This window comes from Dermacentor albipictus, chromosome 5 (genome assembly GCF_038994185.2).
Source record: "Dermacentor albipictus isolate Rhodes 1998 colony chromosome 5, USDA_Dalb.pri_finalv2, whole genome shotgun sequence".
Lineage (NCBI taxonomy): Eukaryota > Metazoa > Arthropoda > Arachnida > Ixodida > Ixodidae > Dermacentor > Dermacentor albipictus.
The window spans coordinates 95,544,918-95,564,834 of NC_091825.1; the positions used below are offsets into that span (position 1 = coordinate 95,544,918).

General features: G+C 45.7%; 1 protein-coding gene across 1 annotated transcript in view; it reads right to left on the minus strand.

Annotated features, from left to right (window-relative positions):
* LOC135918638 (protein eva-1-like) overlaps positions 1-18,307 on the minus strand; it is a 167,943-nt gene extending 149,636 nt beyond the window's left edge. The window contains exon 1 of the mRNA XM_065452270.2: positions 17,895-18,307. Coding sequence (XP_065308342.1) covers positions 17,895-18,060 — 166 coding nt within the window. The 5' untranslated portion in view covers positions 18,061-18,307. The remainder of the gene's footprint in view (positions 1-17,894) is intronic.
* Positions 18,308-19,917: the final 1,610 nt, after the last annotated feature.

Genomic DNA, 19,917 nt, shown 5'->3' on the forward strand with positions numbered 1-19,917 from the left:
CGAGGACACATTGAGCCTCTTCAATTTTTTTTTTTTTATTCTCGCTACCCTACCCGCGGGCTGCCAGAGCCAGCCAGAGCGCATACGTTTTTCTCGTTTGTCCCCGACCACCATGCGGTGCACTTCGGTGCGCGTTCGGTTTGCTCTGGCCGAGTGGATTTTCACCGGACAGCGTTTTGGACGCTTTCTGGCTAGCAGACGAGAAAAAAAAAACAATGGTCGCTCGCCGCCATCACTGTGGGGACTCGAAGGATTGCACCGCATTCTTTGAGCGGAACCTTTCCGGAAAGTCTTGTTTCGCCGCTGTAGGATACTGAGCAGTATGCGTATGGTTCTCAGTGGACCAAGCGTCTCACGTTTTCTTCGGTATTCCTTCCGTAGCCCCATTAGGTGCCCGACGTAGGCATTAGATTCTGGCCAACATACTTTCCTATGCGTTTCTTTTCTTCATTTCGGTGCCTCCACCTCACAGAAAAAAATACATTGTTGCGGCGCAGCGAATTGTCGCATGGTGAAAGTTCGATTTTGTTACTTATTTTGCGGAAAGTAATGGGCGACGGGACGCTTCACTTGCCGGATACGTTTATTATATTATTGCGAAAGCAATTATATGAACACTCCAGGCGCATTTCTGCCATCGCCCTCATGTTTCGTATAAAGTCCAAGGGCGATAACATCGTGACCACGCGCTGCATGCTGTATGTGCGAGTGAAAGCGTAGGAGGGCAGGTGGAATGGGTGAGCCGACGATGGTGGCTCAGTCTTGTGTGCGCAAAGGAGAAAAGCGAGGAGGCAAGGGCGCCGCCTTCCGTCGCGCGCAATACATCGGGGGCAGTGGATGGAATGGGGGCGGAATCTAGGATTCTGTGAATCTATGATTGTGCAACATGTTTATTTGCCTTGTTTGACGCATTATATACAGTTACTTCTTCTTACATACATAGACTCGTTGGAGACTTATACGTATACTTAAATATCTTGTTGCGATGTTTTGTGTATACATGCAGTGAACTTTGTTTCCAGTGACACTTTTTGTCCTTTATCAAGCCGTATTTTCGCATTTGCATATCCCATTGTATCTGCATTTCTAATGTACGAGGGCGAGTTAAATGAAAGTGAGCCTACCCTAACCGCGCAATAATGGTTCGGTTCATTATCTTCGAGGCATGCGCGCAGGAGAACGGCATGTCTCATTTACAAAAGTGACACGCAGGTGTGAAGATAAATGTTCTTTAATGCTCTCATACACTGGGTTGAATATGGTTGCGTCACATAATGGACACTTCAAAAGTTGAACAGCTCGGTGTCGCGAAGTTTTTGACAGCTGAAGGTGTTTCCAAAACAGAAATTAATCGCCATATGACTACCGTGTACGTTGAACACTGCATTTCATTGACCCCTGTGAAGCGTTGGAGCAAACGGTTCAAAGGACGTTGCAAAGACATTCCAAGACCGGGCCAAAACCATCGTGCAATCACCCCCCACACAATTTCAAAGGTTCATGAGCTGCTGAAACAAGAACGGAGGATAAGCATCGATGAACTGGCAGGCCGTCTGAACATCAGTCACGGTTCGGTTCACGCCATAATTCATGAGCTTCTCGGTTATCGGCTCTTTGGTGCGCAATGGATCCCCAAGATCTTTATCCATCGCGAGAAGACGGAGAAGTTTCGCGCTGCCTTGACTCATCTGATCGGGTATCACAATGAGCATGACGACTTCTTGTTTGCAACTGTGATCGGGGACGAACCTTGGTGCCACTACTACGAGCCTGAAACACGACGGCAAAGCTTACAGTGGAGACATTCGAATTTACCACGCCCAAAGAACGTAAAGGCCATCATTTCCGCTGGAAAGGTGTTGTTGACTTTTTTTTTTCGATCGACAGGGTCCATTACTGATAGAATTTGCGAAATCTTGAGAGGCTATCGATTGTTTCCGATATTGTGCAACGCCAGAACGGCAGCGTGTCGCAATCAAGAACGAACAACGTGGAAAATTGACGAATGGGGTCATCTTGTTCCACGACAATGCCTGTCCCCACGTCGCTTATGTGGTTAATGCAAAACTGGCAAAGTTCAAGTGGAAAACGCTGCAACATCCGCCATACAGCTCAGACCTCTCACCTGGCGACTTCTGTCTACATTTTGGGGCAACCGAAAAAATAGCTCAAGGGAACCAGATACAGACTTTTTGAAGCAGCAACCCAAGGAGTTTTATAAGATGGGAATCACGCAACTCGTTAGTCAATAGGACAAATGTCTAAATACTCATGAAGACTACTTTTAAATAAAGTACCCCGTTGTTGGCTCATTCATTTGACTTGCCCTCATATATCTTGCAGAACTCCTGCTTTTTATACGTGCTCTCTGTCGCGACTATAACTTCGGTGCAATTACTCACGATGCACGACAAGGGACAGCTACTCCTGCGTAATACATTGGAACAAACGACAGCGTCATTGAGATTTTTCACTGGCCATTGCATATATACAAGACTGTAAGCACGGTTCTTGAATGACAAAGTTTCATTAACATATTTGTCCTCAACTTGTTCAGTTCATTGCCTTTTAACTTTTCGTATCAGCGGCATGCACTGCTTTCCTGGTTTCGAACTGATATAGTTCTAAAGTTCGTGTGATATTTTCTTTACTTAATAAATAGACAAAAAAACATGGAAGCATTGACGTCTGTTATGTTGGGCACAATTTTTGGCACATACGAGTATAATATTTTATGAAAAAATATATATTTTACTTGTATTTACAGTGCGTAGGTTTCAAGAATTCGTTTGCAGCATCTTTGGCAATGACAATGCAGTTATTATTCATGTATTTGATCCCTCGATAAATTGTTTAAGAGGAAGCTTTAGCTCGGGCCCAATCCGACGCGGCCTATTCAAATACTTGTAAAACGCAGAAACGCTTTTCTGAGATAATCCTGCTAATCGTTTTTATTGAAATCGGTTGCATTTGAGAGAGGAAGTTAAATCCTAGTGTCTGATGGAAACAGAACTTCGATTTAGGGCCTGAATTTTATTTAAAATATTTTGGAAAATTCGAAAGTTTGAAAAAAATAGAAGCACGACGTTTGCAAACTAATAGCTATGCACGAAGTACAGATATTGTGGTTCTCTAAACGGCATTTATTATAACAGTCAAAGCGGACAAGTTTGCTGTGTCAATTTGTATCTTACGTGAATTGGTTACGTTGTGTACAAGGGTTCTGCAAAAGCCGTATTTCCACAATACTAAATTTTTTTGAGATTCATGTGTAACATATCTATTTTGTCCGCTGTAGATGTACTATTAGATGCAATTCACAGAATTGTGATATCATTTTTCATTGTTGGGTCACGGAGTTTTAAACTTGATAGTTTCGTTTTCTGAAAATTTTCAATTTTGGCCAATTTTTAATAAATAATTGACCACCTAAATGAAAACTTCGAAGCCAGTAGTCACTAGAATTTAACTTGTTCTTTTAAATGCAACAAACCTCCACAAATTTGGTGAAGTGGTTGCAGGGAAAAACGAATGCCCCTTCTACATGTACTTAAATAGGAGCACCCGAGCTAAAGCTTCCACTTAAGGAGGAGGCTGAGCTGCAACGTGCAGCTATATATATATATATATATATATATATATATATATATATATATATATATTGGGCCAGTGGCGTAGCCCCCCCCGAACAAAATTTCTGGCTACGCCACTGGTAGAGCTGGACTCGCACACGTCGCATATGCAGGAAGTCACATAAACACGAGCTGAGTGACCGTCTGCGATGAGCTTCTAAACACGTGCGGTCACTTGCCACTATACCGTTATTCTTTACGTTTTCTCTTCCCTTTTCCTATCCCCCAACTTGGATAGCCAACAGGCCTTAACGCTTCCTTTTCGTTCATATGCCCTTAGGATATTCCTAATTCTGAATGCAAAACCATAGTCGTAAATCATGAAGTTTAGAAGCATTTAAGGATCGCAGTTCTATAATGAATGTATAAACTCACAAACTTTATTATCCACCAACGTGCTTTCGGAAGTTACCTGCTAGATAATTTAGGTATTTAGGACGGTATAATCCGATCGGCAGGACCCCAGATTCTTTAAAAATGTGGCATGTACAAATTGAAGAATGACGAAGTTACCTGCACCTTCATCACCTATAGACCTTTATTTTGCGTAGTGACTCTCACTTATTAAGGTGTAAAACATGAAGCCCAGCCGAAGCCGTTACTCGAAGGCCTTGGAAAGGTTGGTCGAAGCGGCTTGGCAGGCCCTCGAGTCAATCATTTAACCAGCCTTGTCAATATATATATGACAGCAGCTGTGACCGTCATTCGGACAGTCACAGCGGGCCCATATAGTAGCAGTTACCATATAGACCAACCAATCTCCAAACAGCATCACTTCCTTGGTAAGGGTCCAAGCCTTAGCATGATATTACATTATCTCACAGCTGAGACAGCGCTCCCAAGGCCTTTTGACCAATGTGGGCATGCAGCTTCCGCTTGAGCTGTCTCCTACTGCGTTTCACAAAAGGCGCCAGAAGGGCACATTTCAAGATTTGTGGTCGTGACAAAAGGTCAACTCATCCTGTTAACCGAATTATTCATAGAAACTAATCTGCCTCTTTTTTTTCCCAGCGCACTCTGCGTCCAACATCGCTGCAGAGCTATGCCATGTCTCTACCGCTTTTTTTTTCTTCTTTTTTTTCGTTTGCCTCACCGCCGTTCAAGTTGGCCACATCATTACGCGCGCAAACTACGTCCGCGCCAGAGCCGGAAGGTAGTTTGTCCAAGTCATAACGAGGCATTTGTCGTCGCCACGTCGCTTGGATCGCAAAAGTGGGCGCGAGGGAGGAGTGGGGAACGAGGAGCGAGCCAGGGACTGGGGGGACACGACGGTGACGAAATTGGTCACGGCTTCGTCGAGGCGACGAAAGCTTCCGCGTTTTATCACCGTTTCTCGCACGGACGTTAACGGCGATTCACAAAAAGAAAAAAAGAAACACGCAGGAACCGAGAGAGGCGATTCCTCCCAGCGCGACGGTCGTGTTTGGTCTGCTGTCTCGTTCGTGGTTATGTGACAGCGGCCGGAGCCCGGATTTCTTCGGCCGACCAAGGTTTCTTCTTTCAACTTTATTCGCCCTTTTTTTTTATGAGAGTTCGAGAGGTACATATAGGTATCCTCCCGGCGAACTGACATGTTTTCCTAGGATGGACAGAATTTTAGCGACAGGAAGCGAAGGGGTCGACCGAAGCAGCCCTTGCCACTGGTTTGCTATTCAACCTAACGTAGAGTGAGAAGGGTACAGAAACAATCACTGAGAGAGAGAGTACAGACGACAACAACAAAATATGCAAAGAGTTGTGTAGAAGGAGTGGCAGAATAAAATGTATCCTGTCATCTTCATTCAAACAACGATGACAGCCGCTTTGCCAGTTTGAACATCTCGTTTTGACGGATGCTCGGAGGCTATAGCATTCAAAGACGTTACAGCTGGTTCTTTCCGTTTAGATGCAAGAAGTGGTGATTTTAGTGCGATGGAAATTATATGGACACTTCAGACAAATTATCACCGTCACCGTAGGCGGGGCCGTGATGTTCCATATATAGTTACGTATATGGTTGGCGAATGTTCGAAGTTCCGAATATGAATCGAGTATTTCGCACGAACTATTTGAATTCGTATTCAAAACGAACTATAAGGTCTTCTCGTATATCAAAACTAACCAAATATTTCTCATCAACCAACCGTTAAAGTCTGGTTACTATTATCCGTACAATAAGCAAAGCGTCGCGAATTATCAGAAGTAAAACAACGACAAAAGTTTCCGAAGCAATGCAGAAACAAAATGGGTAATACAAGCACTGTTTTAGGTTTAGCGGTGGAAGCTCATGTACAGAGCGTCCCACGTAACTTGTGCCAAATTTTAGCAATATGGGAGTGCCACGTAGCTGGAGAGAACCAAGGTAATATTGTTTTCCGTCGCTTGGAGCAAGATAGACTGTTTTTTTCTTTATTTCTTTTTATTACATATTTAGTTATTATTAGTTAATTAACTTCACAACTCTTGTAATCAGAAAAAAGTTATCAATATGAAAATTGTAGGCCATGAAAATTTTCCGATCCAGTTTTCCGTTGCTCAGTACGTGTTACATAAAGGCTTTTTCCAAGCCTGAAAGGAGCCCGTGAAAGATTCTGTGCGATTATTCACGCAGCACTTCCTACAGCGGAGCTGTTAAGGCTTAGTTCCCCCAGGATTGCGACCGCGAGTTGAAACTACCATCATCAGCAATGATTCGAGCACTGTCGTCTCCTTCCACAGCTGGCTCGTTAGCGCCCCTTGGCGCTACCGCGCGAACGCACTCGCGCCACTGCTCCCGTGTACGTCGTCGTCACTAATTATTTATTTAATCAAAAAACACAATGACGTAACCAATTTTACAACGAAATACAGTTAAGCTGTTAAGGATTAGTTCCGCCAAGACAGTGTCCATGTGTAGATACAAAACTCCCCATAGGTGGGCCGATCCCGAAGATAGTGAAATGCCGGGCCGACCCGCGGCGGAGGTGCAGTTCGTCATTAAGGGTCCCACATACACAGCTTCGCTGGTCATCCTTCTTCACAGAGTTGAAGGGCACTGAGGTTGTGCGTGCGTGCGTGCATGTTCCACTTGCTTTTTTTAATAAAACGTCTTTCGTTTGTGGAAACTCAAAAATTACCGGAACATCCATGCATTTCGTCGCAAACTTTGGGGACGCATATCTCAAAACTCGCGTCGTTCTCAAAAAATTCCTTCCGAATGGACATGACTTTCGAAGTCGGCGGCTACATTTCCTAAATTGAAATAAGTGCCGTTAGCAAATTAATTAGCGATACTTCGTTAGATAGTCAAATATTCATTTTGAGTCTTCTTGTGGAAATAATGTTCGCCTCTGAGAGTAATCTAGCTCAAGAAATAGAATTTTGCTGCATGCAGAGGTTACTTCTAAAATTTCTGTTAACCATTAGGATAAAAAATCACCCCGCATATATACACTCATTTTGTACCAGTCTCCCACAATGGATATGCGCCATTGTGACAAATTTTTTTTCTTCCTTTCTTTTTAATCCGACGGCTCTGAGAACGGCGTGGCTTCGGGTGCCGAAGAGGCCTGCGAAGCATCTGACGGGGATGACTTCTTTGGCGACAACTTGCGACGATGATGCAGCTCGTGGCATCAACTACTGAGAGTTATAGCTGCCGAGCCCACGGTAAATAAAGGTGCGCCACGTTCAAAAATTCTCGTTTTTCTAAAAAAAATATATATACGTGTCGAAGATTGTGATTTCCACACTATGGCATATATCCACAGGGGGGAGGGGACTGATCAAGAAGCGGCCGGTAAACATTTGCGAATAAATACGATGAAAAAACTACAAGCCCCATACAAGATTTGTCACTGCGAACGGAGCACGGGTAAGCGAGAGCACATATAGGCGCGAACGCCAAAGACGCAGGAATGAAGCGGGTAAATTTATAACATTTCATTAAGCGCTTCACGAAATCTGTTCGCTTCACATAGATTCCAACGTGTGCGTTGCACCTGCATCAATTGTATTTCTCGGCGAGTTCAATACATACAGTACTGGTGTGTGTCATATATACTTGTATCTGTATAGATCTGTCCTCACTATTCTCTAGACTGGCATTAAACATCTATTTCATTCCTCGCGACAGTGTTGTGTCGATGTCTCGTGCCCGACTTTGCATGCGCCTAAAATGGTGTTTGCGTTTCGGCGTAGCGTGTGAATGGTGCAGTGTACAAATAAACATTACATGTTACGTTAAGTTGCGATCTGTGCGGTTCATAAAGATTACATACGATTACACGTTGTATAAAAAAATTAAAGACAATTGAATACGGTACGTTCCGTTTTAGCATTTAGCTTACCGCTTCACTAAAGCTTTGCTAACAACATTCCAACAGGTGCGTTGGAGCTGCATAATGTTTGAACAAAGCGGATAAAATTGTCTCGTCATACGTGAAGGTTATATCCTAGCCTTATTTTAAACAAGTGTGCTACGGAGTCGAATTTATCTTTAGGTGCCCGGAAATAGAGTTCAGCAGCGACTTCCATGATACGAAATAGAAGAAGTACGTCGCCTCGCGGGCGACGACAGGTTTGTCAGCAAAGCTCCTGGCGTCAACCACAAACACGCTGTATCTGTTGTGCACGACACACAGCGTTACTCTTGTGAGTCTGCTGTTTAGGTATCATTGACAGCTTAAACTCCTGGTTCGTGAGCCTCAATAGAGCGCGCGCGTTCGGGCGTTAATCAACAAAGTTGATTCGTGGTCGTTCATGTAACGACGCCGCTACGTCACGTCGTTTTCGATATACTTAGACAATCGGTTCAGCGCCAATAAATTTAGTTGGCTCAAAAGAGACCGACGTGGCTCCGTTTCCTTGAAAACCTTCCAGGTAGCGCTGCATTTAAATAATTGATTCCCACAACTGTTCTATAACACAGGACGTCTACATTACAGCAGATCACGTTATGAGTGTTATTATGTTAGCAGATCTACATTGTGTCGGTAAAATCCATTTCAACATGCTACTAGACACAAACAAAACGGGTGAACTGCCAGGTAGGTTGTGTGTATTAAAAAGGCGTCTTTTCGATCGCCAAAGCATATTCGCCTAATGTTCTTTCTGAGGATTATTTCGGACATGGTAAACGTTTTCGATTTTGTTGCGTCCACAACAGCACTTAGGAGAAGTTGAGCTGCATATTCCGTAGTGCAACTTAGCTGTAGAAGTTGCAATAGAAGTCCACAGAGTTGGAACACTCCGTCGTATCAACCTTATGCTTACTTTTCTTATCTGGATTACTATACTTTTATTTCATTTTATGCGAAGCATATTACTAGAGCTCAACCCAGCTCCTCAGGCGCGGCGGTGTCGCCTTCAATTACCTTTGACCCATGCCATACCACGTGACACCGTGACGTCACGACAGAGGAGAAACGGGGCTCCAACTCGCGCCGTCGCTCGCGGCGTCGCGGCGGTATATAAGCAGCTGCGCTTGTTTCTAGGTGGCTTTGGCTCAACTCTTGCAAGATGGGCTGGGTTGGAATCGAACCAGGGTCTCCTTAGTTTGAGACGGAGACGCTACCACTGAGCCACGAGTACGGTGCTTCAAAGCGGTACAAAAGCGCCTCTAGTGAATGCGGTGTTGCCTTAGAAACGAGCTGTTTCTAAGGCTCAGGCGTGCGTCGCTTGCTCAGGCGCACATTTCGTTGCCGCGCCGAACGCTGCGTTGCTCGACGCTCACCGCGTCCAATGCGGGGCGCGTAGTCGCTGCGCCGTAGCCCATTGTCTTACACCTCTTGGCGGGTCGACGGGAACGCTGTCGCGTTCCACTCTTGAAGGCGAAGCAGAGTAACGCATGAGTTGTTTCTTCGTCTAGCCGAACCAAATATAGCCCAGCAACAGCAGTTCACCAGGCTAAACAGTGGTTCAACAACTAAAATAAAGGCTAGTATGCTTCGCATCCTGGGCTTAACCTTAGCTAAGCCACAGCCATTTTTTTTTCTTCTCTTTTTGCTGTAGAACCGGTATAGATATAGTGGTCGACGTATTCTTCTACATCAATCTCACCAAAGCAAACAATTTATATCAAAGCCGAACGAGGACTGCTGACTCTGTGCCCGCGTTTCTTGTTAACCTTTTCTTCTAGAGCATTTCCATAAACATGTGCGACCAACTGGCACCATCTCTTCTTGCTATAAGTCTGTATGCAAATATACGTGTAATCTACTCGATGGTGCGTAACACGGCGTGCCGACGACCCAAACATTTAAATGAATAGTTCTCGCAGTGGTCGAGATTCCACTCGCGGACAGCTGATTAGCAATTCTAAGTAGCGGAGCTCGCTTTTCGCGTAAAGACGTTATCGGTTGCCAAATTAATTCCGTAGTCGCCAGAGAAGAAAAGATGTTGCCTAAGATATCGTCACATGAATGAACTGCGTGCACACGTTTGACAAAAATAACAGAAGCGGTAGCTTCTTAAAAGGCGCCGGTAGAAGTAGGACGAGAACATTCCCGGATTCCGGGGGGTCAATTAAGTCAAACAAGTTTTTCCTGCAGTGTCTTATGTAGTGCACCGACCTTATATTATTGCGGCCCGCCAAACCGCAAGACACAGAAACATCGCACAGGCAGTAACAAGACTTCGAGCGGCAGCTTTATTCAAACCCTCACGCGCTATCTGGTCGCAGAGGATTTCGTGCCACCCTACTGGACCCATTTCCTCTCGTATATATATATGGACAATCTCACCCCACTCATTACCTAGGCGAGTTCGGCTGTCTTGCCCCGCCCTTGCTCCTAAGAGATGACTGCTCGAGTGACTTTAAAAGCACTGCTACGTTCCGTGAAATTACCGTGGCTCTATGACAGACCACGATTGTTGTCAAGTGCCTCATATTGCATTTGCGCTGACAAATCCGTTTCCCGGTTTCGTTCTCTTGTTCTTTGTCGTCCTTTCTGCCCTTCCCCTTTCTACCAAGTATCTGGCGTTGCGAATAGAATATTTATGGCGCATGGAACAAAAGCAGCGCAATCACCAGAGGACGCAGGAAGATAAACGGATAACGCGAGGGCAGATTAACAACTGCAGGGTTATTTGAAAAAAATTAATATGTTATAAATGCAGTTTTAAACGGGTGAGCATATCCACAATGAGCCCCGGCACCAGCGATCTGCACCAGTTTGCATCCGTGAGAGTGAGGCACTGTATAACAACAACAACATGGATGGCTACGGGGAAATAAAGAAGGCATCTTCGTTTTCATAGAGCCAAGGATCGTTGGCTGTTTCCCTGTGATAGGCGAGAAAGAGTTCACACATTGACTTGTCGCGGTGGCGATGTGCCTTATCGGTTTTTTAGAGCAAACCGGTGCAGGTGGTTGCTTATGGCTTGTTTGCGCATGCGAACGCATGTGTGCATAACCGTCATCAAAATCCTTGTTTTTCAAATAAACTTGCGGTTGTTAACGGTGCGGTGGCTGCCGAGAAAAATGGTTTCTCCGCTCCAGTGTATTTAGATAGGAGCTCCAGAATCACAGATTCTCCTTCATAAGACTTAATGGCCAGTGTGAGAGTGCGTGCACGTCCACGTATGTGGCGTTCCTGTTTTTGCATGATCGCTGTGTGTATCATATTTTTCACCCAGCACCTGCAGTAGCACGCCTGCCCCGCCATCCAAGCAAACAACTCCAGCGTTTTTTCTCCTTCTCATTCTCTCTCTCTCTGTGAGTTAGCCGATTATGGGCCATGATTTTGTAGCGACGCCTTTTTCGATGGTACTTTTTATCGCGATTCGTCAGTGGTCAGATTGACGCTTAGACTTCCTATGGTTGTCACATGATGTATATGCGTATTTATCAACTGTGCATTGGAATATCCGGCTCCAATGTAGCCTACATTTCCTTCGGTATGTGGTTATTAAGCAACAGGGTAATTCCACGCCTACTGTCCCAACCGTGACGATAAAGAAAAATAATTTCCCTCAACAAATTACAAAAGAAGACACAAAAGAAGTTTTAGGAACGCGAGGGCCATTCGAATTTCTAGAAACGGTGGAAAACCAGGTGTAAAATGTGAATTCGACAAAAATTGGCAAGTTGGCATGCAATGACCAAATAACAACAATAAAGCTACACCAGCGTTATCAATGGGATCAGACGGCTGGGAACGCTGCATGAAAAGAGTTGAAGAAAATTGAGCACTACGCATCCCTACAAACTTGAGACCCTGATATAGAATAAGCATATTTCGAGCGGAAAAAGAACAAAGACAAAGTATGAGAAACCTTGCCTTTTGAATCCAAGTAGTTTTTTTATTAGATCAAGGTTGAGTTCTCTACACATTGTTTATATCACTGATGAGATACAATCCGTAAAACCGGTTCCGATTAATAAAAAATACGAGCTCCTCGGATTCCCTTATTATTCTCGCTCAACCATATTCCACGACGAAACATGCAAAAGACAGGACAATTATAAAAAAAACTGCAAAGAGTAACGAAGTCAGAGAAGAATGATGCGAAACAACGCACGCATAATTAACACTAACATTGGCAATTAACTTTTTTCTGGTTAACGTTCAAGCGCAGGAAGAGCTTCTTTATTTGAAATTAAATATGGTGCTTGACTGATGCCTGTTCGGTAAAAAAATAAAAATAGCGCAGGTAAAAAGCAGTATGAGTCGCAGCTGTTGCAGCTCCGGGGTGCAAGTCAGTCAAGAGAGCCGCGATTCGTTACTACTCGTTGTTGCGACACTCCACCACTGCTTGCGCGAAGAGTCCCGCCAAAGTTTCCGAGTCGCCGAAAAACGGGTGACGACACGGGGGAAGGGAGCTAGGGGGGGGGGGGGGGGGGTCGAGGAAAGGATGACGCCGATCGTCGCCGCGATAGCGTCGCCCCGCGAGAACGATGGATCGCGTCGGTCCCGACCGAGGCCGTCCGCGACGAAACGAGATAAGCCGCCAGCGAGATCGCGCCGCCGCTACGCTCCTGACGGGCGCGCGCGTTCAACAGGCGTGAACGGCGCTGACGTGAAAAGGAAATACCGGCTCGGCCGATTGGACGATGATAAATATCGGTCCCGCTCTCGCGGGCAAATAGAAAGCGTGTGGCTTTTGCCAAGTCATTCCGCGAACTGAGAACAAATGTCGGCACCTGTTCTCTTTTTCTTTTCTTTCGTTCTTGCATTCACCAAGTACCCACGTGACCGCGGTCGCCACGGCGACGGAGAGAACAGAACAAATTCGCACATTGAGAGGACAGAGAAAGAGAGAAATTGGGTGGGAAGGGCAGAGAGGTTAACCACAAAACGATATGGTTTGCTCCCCTACACGGAGAACATGGTAAGGGGAAATGAATGGCAGAAAGAATAAAGGAAAGATAAAGCAAATCCACGAAAAAAAGAGATAGAGCAATAAATACCTCGCACGAACCTATAACGAGGAATAGGAGGAGGAGAAATAGTTAAGGAGGCTGCAGTAGGAAATGATCTTATGGAAATGAATGCAACTGAGTCAAGTCCCAGGCTGAATTCACAAAGCTTTTCTTCGACGCCCGTTCGTCGTTGGCCGGCCACTTAATGTAATATTCATTTCCCTCTATTTCGGCGTTATTGGTGTTCGCTGCGGCGCCTGGACCTCACGCGTTATAGGGGAGCAGATCTTGCGAAAGAAGTGCCTTGCGGAAACGGACGAGGGTTTGTTAGAAGGCCACGGAATAAAAAGGGGACGCCAGGAATGCCGAGTGTCTAAAACCGAACAACACGAGAACATAATCAGAATACGTAACGCAAGAACGTGTTAAAACGGGAAGCTTAAAACTGGTATGTATACTTAATTGCGAGCCGAAAACAGAATTACCCGGGGGCGGTATTTTGCAAGCATCGTTATCTCCGATTCCATTGACATTTTATCGTGTGACACGGCGAGTGGACCATGGCGGAGATAGCGAGGGCGTGGCTTAGCGCTAGTCGCTAACGAAGCGCAAATGGAGGACAAATGAAATAATTAGAATTGGATTAAAGAAAAGGATTAGAGGATTAAAAGAGAAGGAATTTAATTCTGCCTTAAAATAGAGTAGTTGTAAGTTGCCTCGGAATCAAAACACACGCTGAATCATTTTCATTTGAAGACATCAATCATTGGCATTCGCAGGTAGTAAGGCGATGGATGCGAATATTCCGGTGGCGGCCATTACTTTGATAATGTAAAGTGACATCTGTTCAAAATCGATGAATCCAGCACTGTCGTCGTGCCCAGAGCTTTTTCTTTTCCATCTGTGTATTGCGACAATTCGAGTATCCGGTTCGGGAACCCATTTGGTACACCGCGTTTGTTACATACATACATGTTACGTTTGTTATACATATATACGTATACGTTTGTTACATACATAGCAAATATATGCGAACGTTTCAGAAAGAGAGAGAGAGAGACGCAGAAATAAAGAAGCATCCTGAATGCCAATTTGTTGTGTGCGAGCAGCTCCATTAGAGATGTCATGGGTTTAAGAATGCATGGTCCACTTGCGAAACATCTGCTTTGAATCACGCATCTTTTAAAAAAGTTTCGCCTTTTCTAGCACCATTCGGGCTATAAAGGGTACATCAAATTTTGGCCATAATCCAGAAAGCTCACTCTGGTAACGTGGGTATCTTTTTTTTTGTGTGTGTGTGAGCACGAGTGCACACCAATCTACTACTTATTGTTGACTTTCGTCTGTCTGCGCGACGACTGAGTACCAATCGATGGCTTTCATCCGCGTTTACGTAAATGACACTCAGGCAGAGTGTCGCTGCCTGACTGCTCCGTTACGCCGCCAGCCACCCACACATTGTGTCGTTCTACAAAGTGCTGGCAGAGGCATAACTCCGGCATAAGGGATGCTTCTGTACGAATGCAAGTAGAAACAAAAATAAAACGCGAAAACGCAATAGATGAAGGGTCATATTTTACTGCCACTTCAAAAGCAGGCTGCTCTGCTACAACGTTGAAAGGATCTGCATTCACGAGATCTGACTCGGGCGTTTAATAGAAGGTTTCCTCTCGGAGTGCGTTATTATACATCCGCATCATAGCCAGAACACTCAGCCCCGTCCTAGCGCTGCCAGGACGAGTGAATGTCCTAGCAGCATTAAATCGTTACGCCCGCGAAGCAAACAAAAAAAAAGCTATTTCAACTGTCGCTTCGCCGATATACTTACGTAATCCGAGGTGCCGCGTTTACAATATTTCACTGCAACTTCGTCGCCAAAGTTGATGCATCGATCGTAAGTTTGACAGCCTTCGTTAGGCACGCCTTCTTGCGGTGTTGGAAAACAGCAGTGGTCGCCGATATAGAGCTTACGCCGCACTGGTACAGCCGATTGTACGAAGGCAAACGTGAATCGGCATTCTGCAGCACTCCACTATCAAAAGGGCAAATAAAACAGAAACACGATACGGAAAGGAAACGTCAATTCGACGAGAATAAATGTTGTATAGGAGACTGACACAAAGCCTGAGCTCCAATTTTCCCTAACCAAGTGCTAGCATGTGACCGAGTGTTCCAAAGTTTGCCCCGCTCACTCACTGATGCGGACGGTAGTCATGTGCTGTGTCCCTTAACATAAACAATAAACCTCTAGAAGACAAGCAAACGTGCCCGTAACAAATTTAGAGACACAGAAAGTTCCGCACAATGTTCGCACTACAGTTTAAAACGGAAAGACGGTTAAGGAAAGGTCATGGCTGTTTGATTTTAAAGGAAAGATAGCGCAACGAAGAAGCAGCTGCCGACAAACAGTTTTCAAGAAATCCGCAGACACAGCTAAGAACTGAAACACCTTCATCGCAGGCCCTTCCATATCCCCGTAATAGTTATTTTGCTCATTGAAATACATCAGTGGTGACTTGAATTACTCTAGAAATTTCACAAGAGCTCAGTTGGATAGCATGACATGAAACGTCTGTGTCGTAAACGTTGCGGGGACACTACAACTACTGCGTTCACCAATAAGAGAAACAAGAAAGAACGATATCAAAGTGGCGGCTTAGTGATGATATGCAGTGCAAGATGCACTTCGCCGAAAGAAGCCTCCTTGCTCTGTTCAAATCATGCAAGTCAGCAGGCCGTTTGAAGACTGCAAAATGGGCGACTTCAGTTAGTGAAATGTCGGCGTCTTTAGCTACCGTTATACCGTTTGTAGGTTATGCGAAATAGACTAGAATCTCATATTTTTATTCACATATTACACTCATGAGTGCATATTAGCACACCTGTCCATACGTGTATATAGATCTGTGTGCATTGCTTGTGCATATATTATGGATCTGCATGTGTGTATCTGAATATGCACAAATGCGAAATTGTATGTGTATATGGGTATGTATGTATTTTGTGTAATTTTATACTAGATTTTTCTTTTGTTCAAAGTGCATTTCTTTCCAGTACTACTTTGTTGCAAGTGTTGCATTTTTCGTGATGTGTCTGCAGTGCTCTGCTGTCAAACGTATATGGGGGCGGGACCCTCGTGAAGGTGTACCGCAGCTTTTAGTCCTGTCTTCTCTTTTTCGATGTGAAAAGAAATAAAAACACCATTCATTCATTCATTCATTCATTCATTCATTCATTCATTCATTCATTCATTCATTCATTCATTCAATCAATCATAGTGTTTTTGTAAAAGAACGTTTCATTGCTCACTGACAACGGTTGGCGCATTGGCCTATATCATACCTACTTGTGTTAGGATAGCCGAATAAGGTGGGCGAGATGGCTATTCAGAAGGCACATTTGCTTAAGCGCGCGAAGGGTATCAATACAGGCGAGTTTAGAGCTACGGAGGTGTAACGCAGGAGGGCGCGTTGCAGGGGCTAATTAGTTAGGATTTGTTAGTCGGGATTAAGCAAGGCATCGACACAAGCAAAAAGAAACAGACGCACGTCACAGTTGCTAATACTGTCTTTGTAGAAATGTAATGTATGGCGGTTTGGGGGGGGGGGGGGGCGTAGTTACGAGTTAGACACAAGGCAATCAACAAGGCTGTTTCTCCCGCAAGCCCTCCAAAGCTGTTAAGCTGCCGTTTTGAATTTGCGCGAAAGTCATATCTAGTTGCCCGTGTTTCCCTTTTTTTTTTTTTAAACATGTCCAGAAGTTCTGAACAGCTTTACGCCATGGTGTCAGGTTGTTGTCGACAGAAAGCTCACACGATCGCGAGTGAGCGTGCCAATAGAAGCGTCGCGACACGTGTGGTATTGGCGATTTCTTGCCTACGTGTTCCGAAGAAAATATGCAAATCAAAAAAGAGATAAAGGATCAACAAGGTTGAGGTGTAATAGACAGGCTGGCCACTTTAACCGAAACATGTTCATGGCTCGCCTAAATACGATGAAGAAGAAAACTGTGGCCAGATTGTTTGTTGTGCTTGCTATATTGACGGGTGGAGAAAAAAAAAAGCTTGAATCGTGGGTGTTTCATGATTCATCAACTTGTCCTACTTCCCGGGACCCTGTACTGGGAAGTACTGTCAATCACTACTAGCGCAGGTATCTTTTACGCGTTTGCTATACGTCTCGGCTACTATTTGTGTTCTCGAAATGCAACGACATAGTTAAGTATGGTTAGACGGTTTGTCGGTATGGGTAGAGTATTTTCAGTGCCTCTGAGTACACATTACGTGTACACCATTATGTATTTGCGTATGCGTGCACTAATTTCTAAACAGGCAAAGCTCAATTGCGAATAACGAAGGGGCTCGTTCCTGTACATTACCCTCGTCTTTGCGACCTTTCCACACGGCCATGTCCCGCTAAATTACAATAGGGAACATGGCTTGTAACACTCGAATTTTATTCGTTCGGTTAAACGAATTTCCCGCCTTGTGCCGACGTACACATGCCGCGACAGTATGCAGAAACGGGTCAACGTGATTCCAGCGCGCAGCTGACACCAGCAGCGACAGCGGCTCGTTTGTGGAAGCAGCAGCCGGCCCCGTATATCGCGCGGGAGGCAAATGGGGAAGGCAGTGACAGATGCGTCTGAGGCGGCACTGCCGTCTCGAAAGAAGAAAAAAAAAACATGAACGCCCACACGCTCTAGCACAACACAAGGCACGGCCCCTGTCACCGGCGGCACGCGGAAGAGGGGACTGCATCATAACACACGAAGCCGTGTGACAAACGGAAAGTCGCCGGAGTCAATGACAGCGGCGGAACGCTTTGCGCCCCCCCCCCCAAAAAAAAAACATCCGACAGGAACAACGAGACTCGTAGAGTAAGAGTTTACTCGGAAAATTGCGAAATAAAGAAGGAAGCAACAAAAAACGACGGACTTACGAAGGTGGGCCGACGACGCCACGCCCACGGCGAGGAAGCCCACGGCGACAATTAGGCGCGAAATCCAAGAGAGCGCGCTACGGCACCTCGGTGACGCACGCAGCGACGGCAAAGTTAATCCCGAGCGACGTCGCCGCACTTGAGCAGCCGGCGAGCGGGTTGCCATTGCACGCACATTCAAGACGGTCACGTGCCCGCAGCATCTTCTACCCTCCGGACGCCGGGAGGAGAAGCCCGCGCATCGCGAGGAACCACCACGCGGCGGCGACTTCGGAGGCGCTCTTCTTTTGCTCGGCGAGAGAGGAAAGCCGCGGACGCTCGGCAACAGAGACGCTGGGCCGCTTGAATCCACGCGCCACCGCTGGCGACCCGACGCGCTCACGGGCCACGCTGCCACTGACGGCGCAGTTGTGGAGAGAGTGAACGCGCTCTCCCGGCGCGTAGCGCATGCGCGACGGGGAGGAGTTCGCTGCTTGTTCCGTTCATTCGCGCGCGGCCCGCACCGGCATCTGCCGCGAACTGCTTTCCCAGGGAGGGTGAGGGAGGGAAGCCGGTAGCGCGGTTGAGTCGAACGGGCTGACGCTTACGGTCGAGCGATGGTGGTTAGACGAGGTGCGCGACCAGGCGACAGGGGCTCACACCGACCTACCTACCTTGGCACCGACGATCACGAAGCCCGATTTCCAGTTGAATTCAGTTTATTTTCCGGAAGATCACCCGGTAAGAATTTTCAGTAAGGAAAAAAAAAAACAAGATTCCGAAGTTTTACGTGCCAGCAACCCGATATGATTATGAGTCACGCCGTATAGTCGGAAAATTCTGTATTGGTTTTCACCACCTCAGGCTCTTTAACGGGCACCTAAATTTAGGTACACGGGCGTTCTTTGCATTTCGCTGTTTGTGGGTGTGCAGTTTTCTTTTGTATTATTACTATTCTTTTTTTATCCATTTCTGTCTGTCACCTTTCGCATCCCTTGGCCCCTCCCCACTACAGGGTAGCCAGCCGGAGATAATCTCTGGTTAACCTCCCTGTCTTTCCTTTGCCTATCTCTCTCTCTCTTTCTCTCCCTTTCTCTCTCTCTCGCTGCCATTGAAATGCGAGCGCCGCGACTGGGATCGAACGCGTGACCTCGAGCTGTGCAGCGCAACGCCATAGCCGCTGCTACAGCGGCGGATCGTGGAAAAAAAAATGCTGACTCAGCAGCTTCGCGAGACCCATAATCCAACCCCAGTATAGGCAGTAATTCGGGATGCGTGAAACACCTAATGCAATGACAATACAGGAACATGTAGGAGGCAAAACGAAACCAAACCAATACGAAATTCATTTTTAGCACTAACAAAAGTGGAAATAGGCACTTACACTGTGTGGTCACGTAGACGTACCGGACACTACAACAAAGCGCAGCACCGCAATTTATCAAATGACGGCGAAAATTTTGTAGCGAAAGAATAGCGCAAGAGTCAGCATATCGAAAAACATTGTGAAATATTAAATGACCATCCATTTCGTTTCACATTCCTTTCGCCTTGCATCACTGGCTCGCACTCCATAGTGGGATGTTGTCGCTGTGATCGGCGACTCGGTGTGAAGCATGATAACAATAATTAAAATTTAATGTTACCAAGTATTGGGCACGGGATGCGGTAAGCGCCACTGTAAAAGTGCTGTGCACGTAATAGGGTCACAGAAACGAACGGAGGAAGAAGAACGAAGCCGCGCGAGTTTTATGAGTAAAACTTAGGGTGACCGTTGATGATCCGTCAAATTAACCATGCAGGGATAAAATCAGCAATAAAATACAACAGAGTGCATCACACAGGACAAGAGAGGAATACTTCATTTAAGCCGATTTCTAATTAGTATCTTTCATCTCGACGAACTCGACGGCAAATTGGCTTCTTGTTCTGCTTCATTTTCTTTCTCCGTTTTTTCTCTTTTTGTTAAATGAGTCACTCTGTAGTGCTGATATTTACTTTTCGCCACTATCGCCATCTGTTGCCAAAGAAAAGCAGAATATGG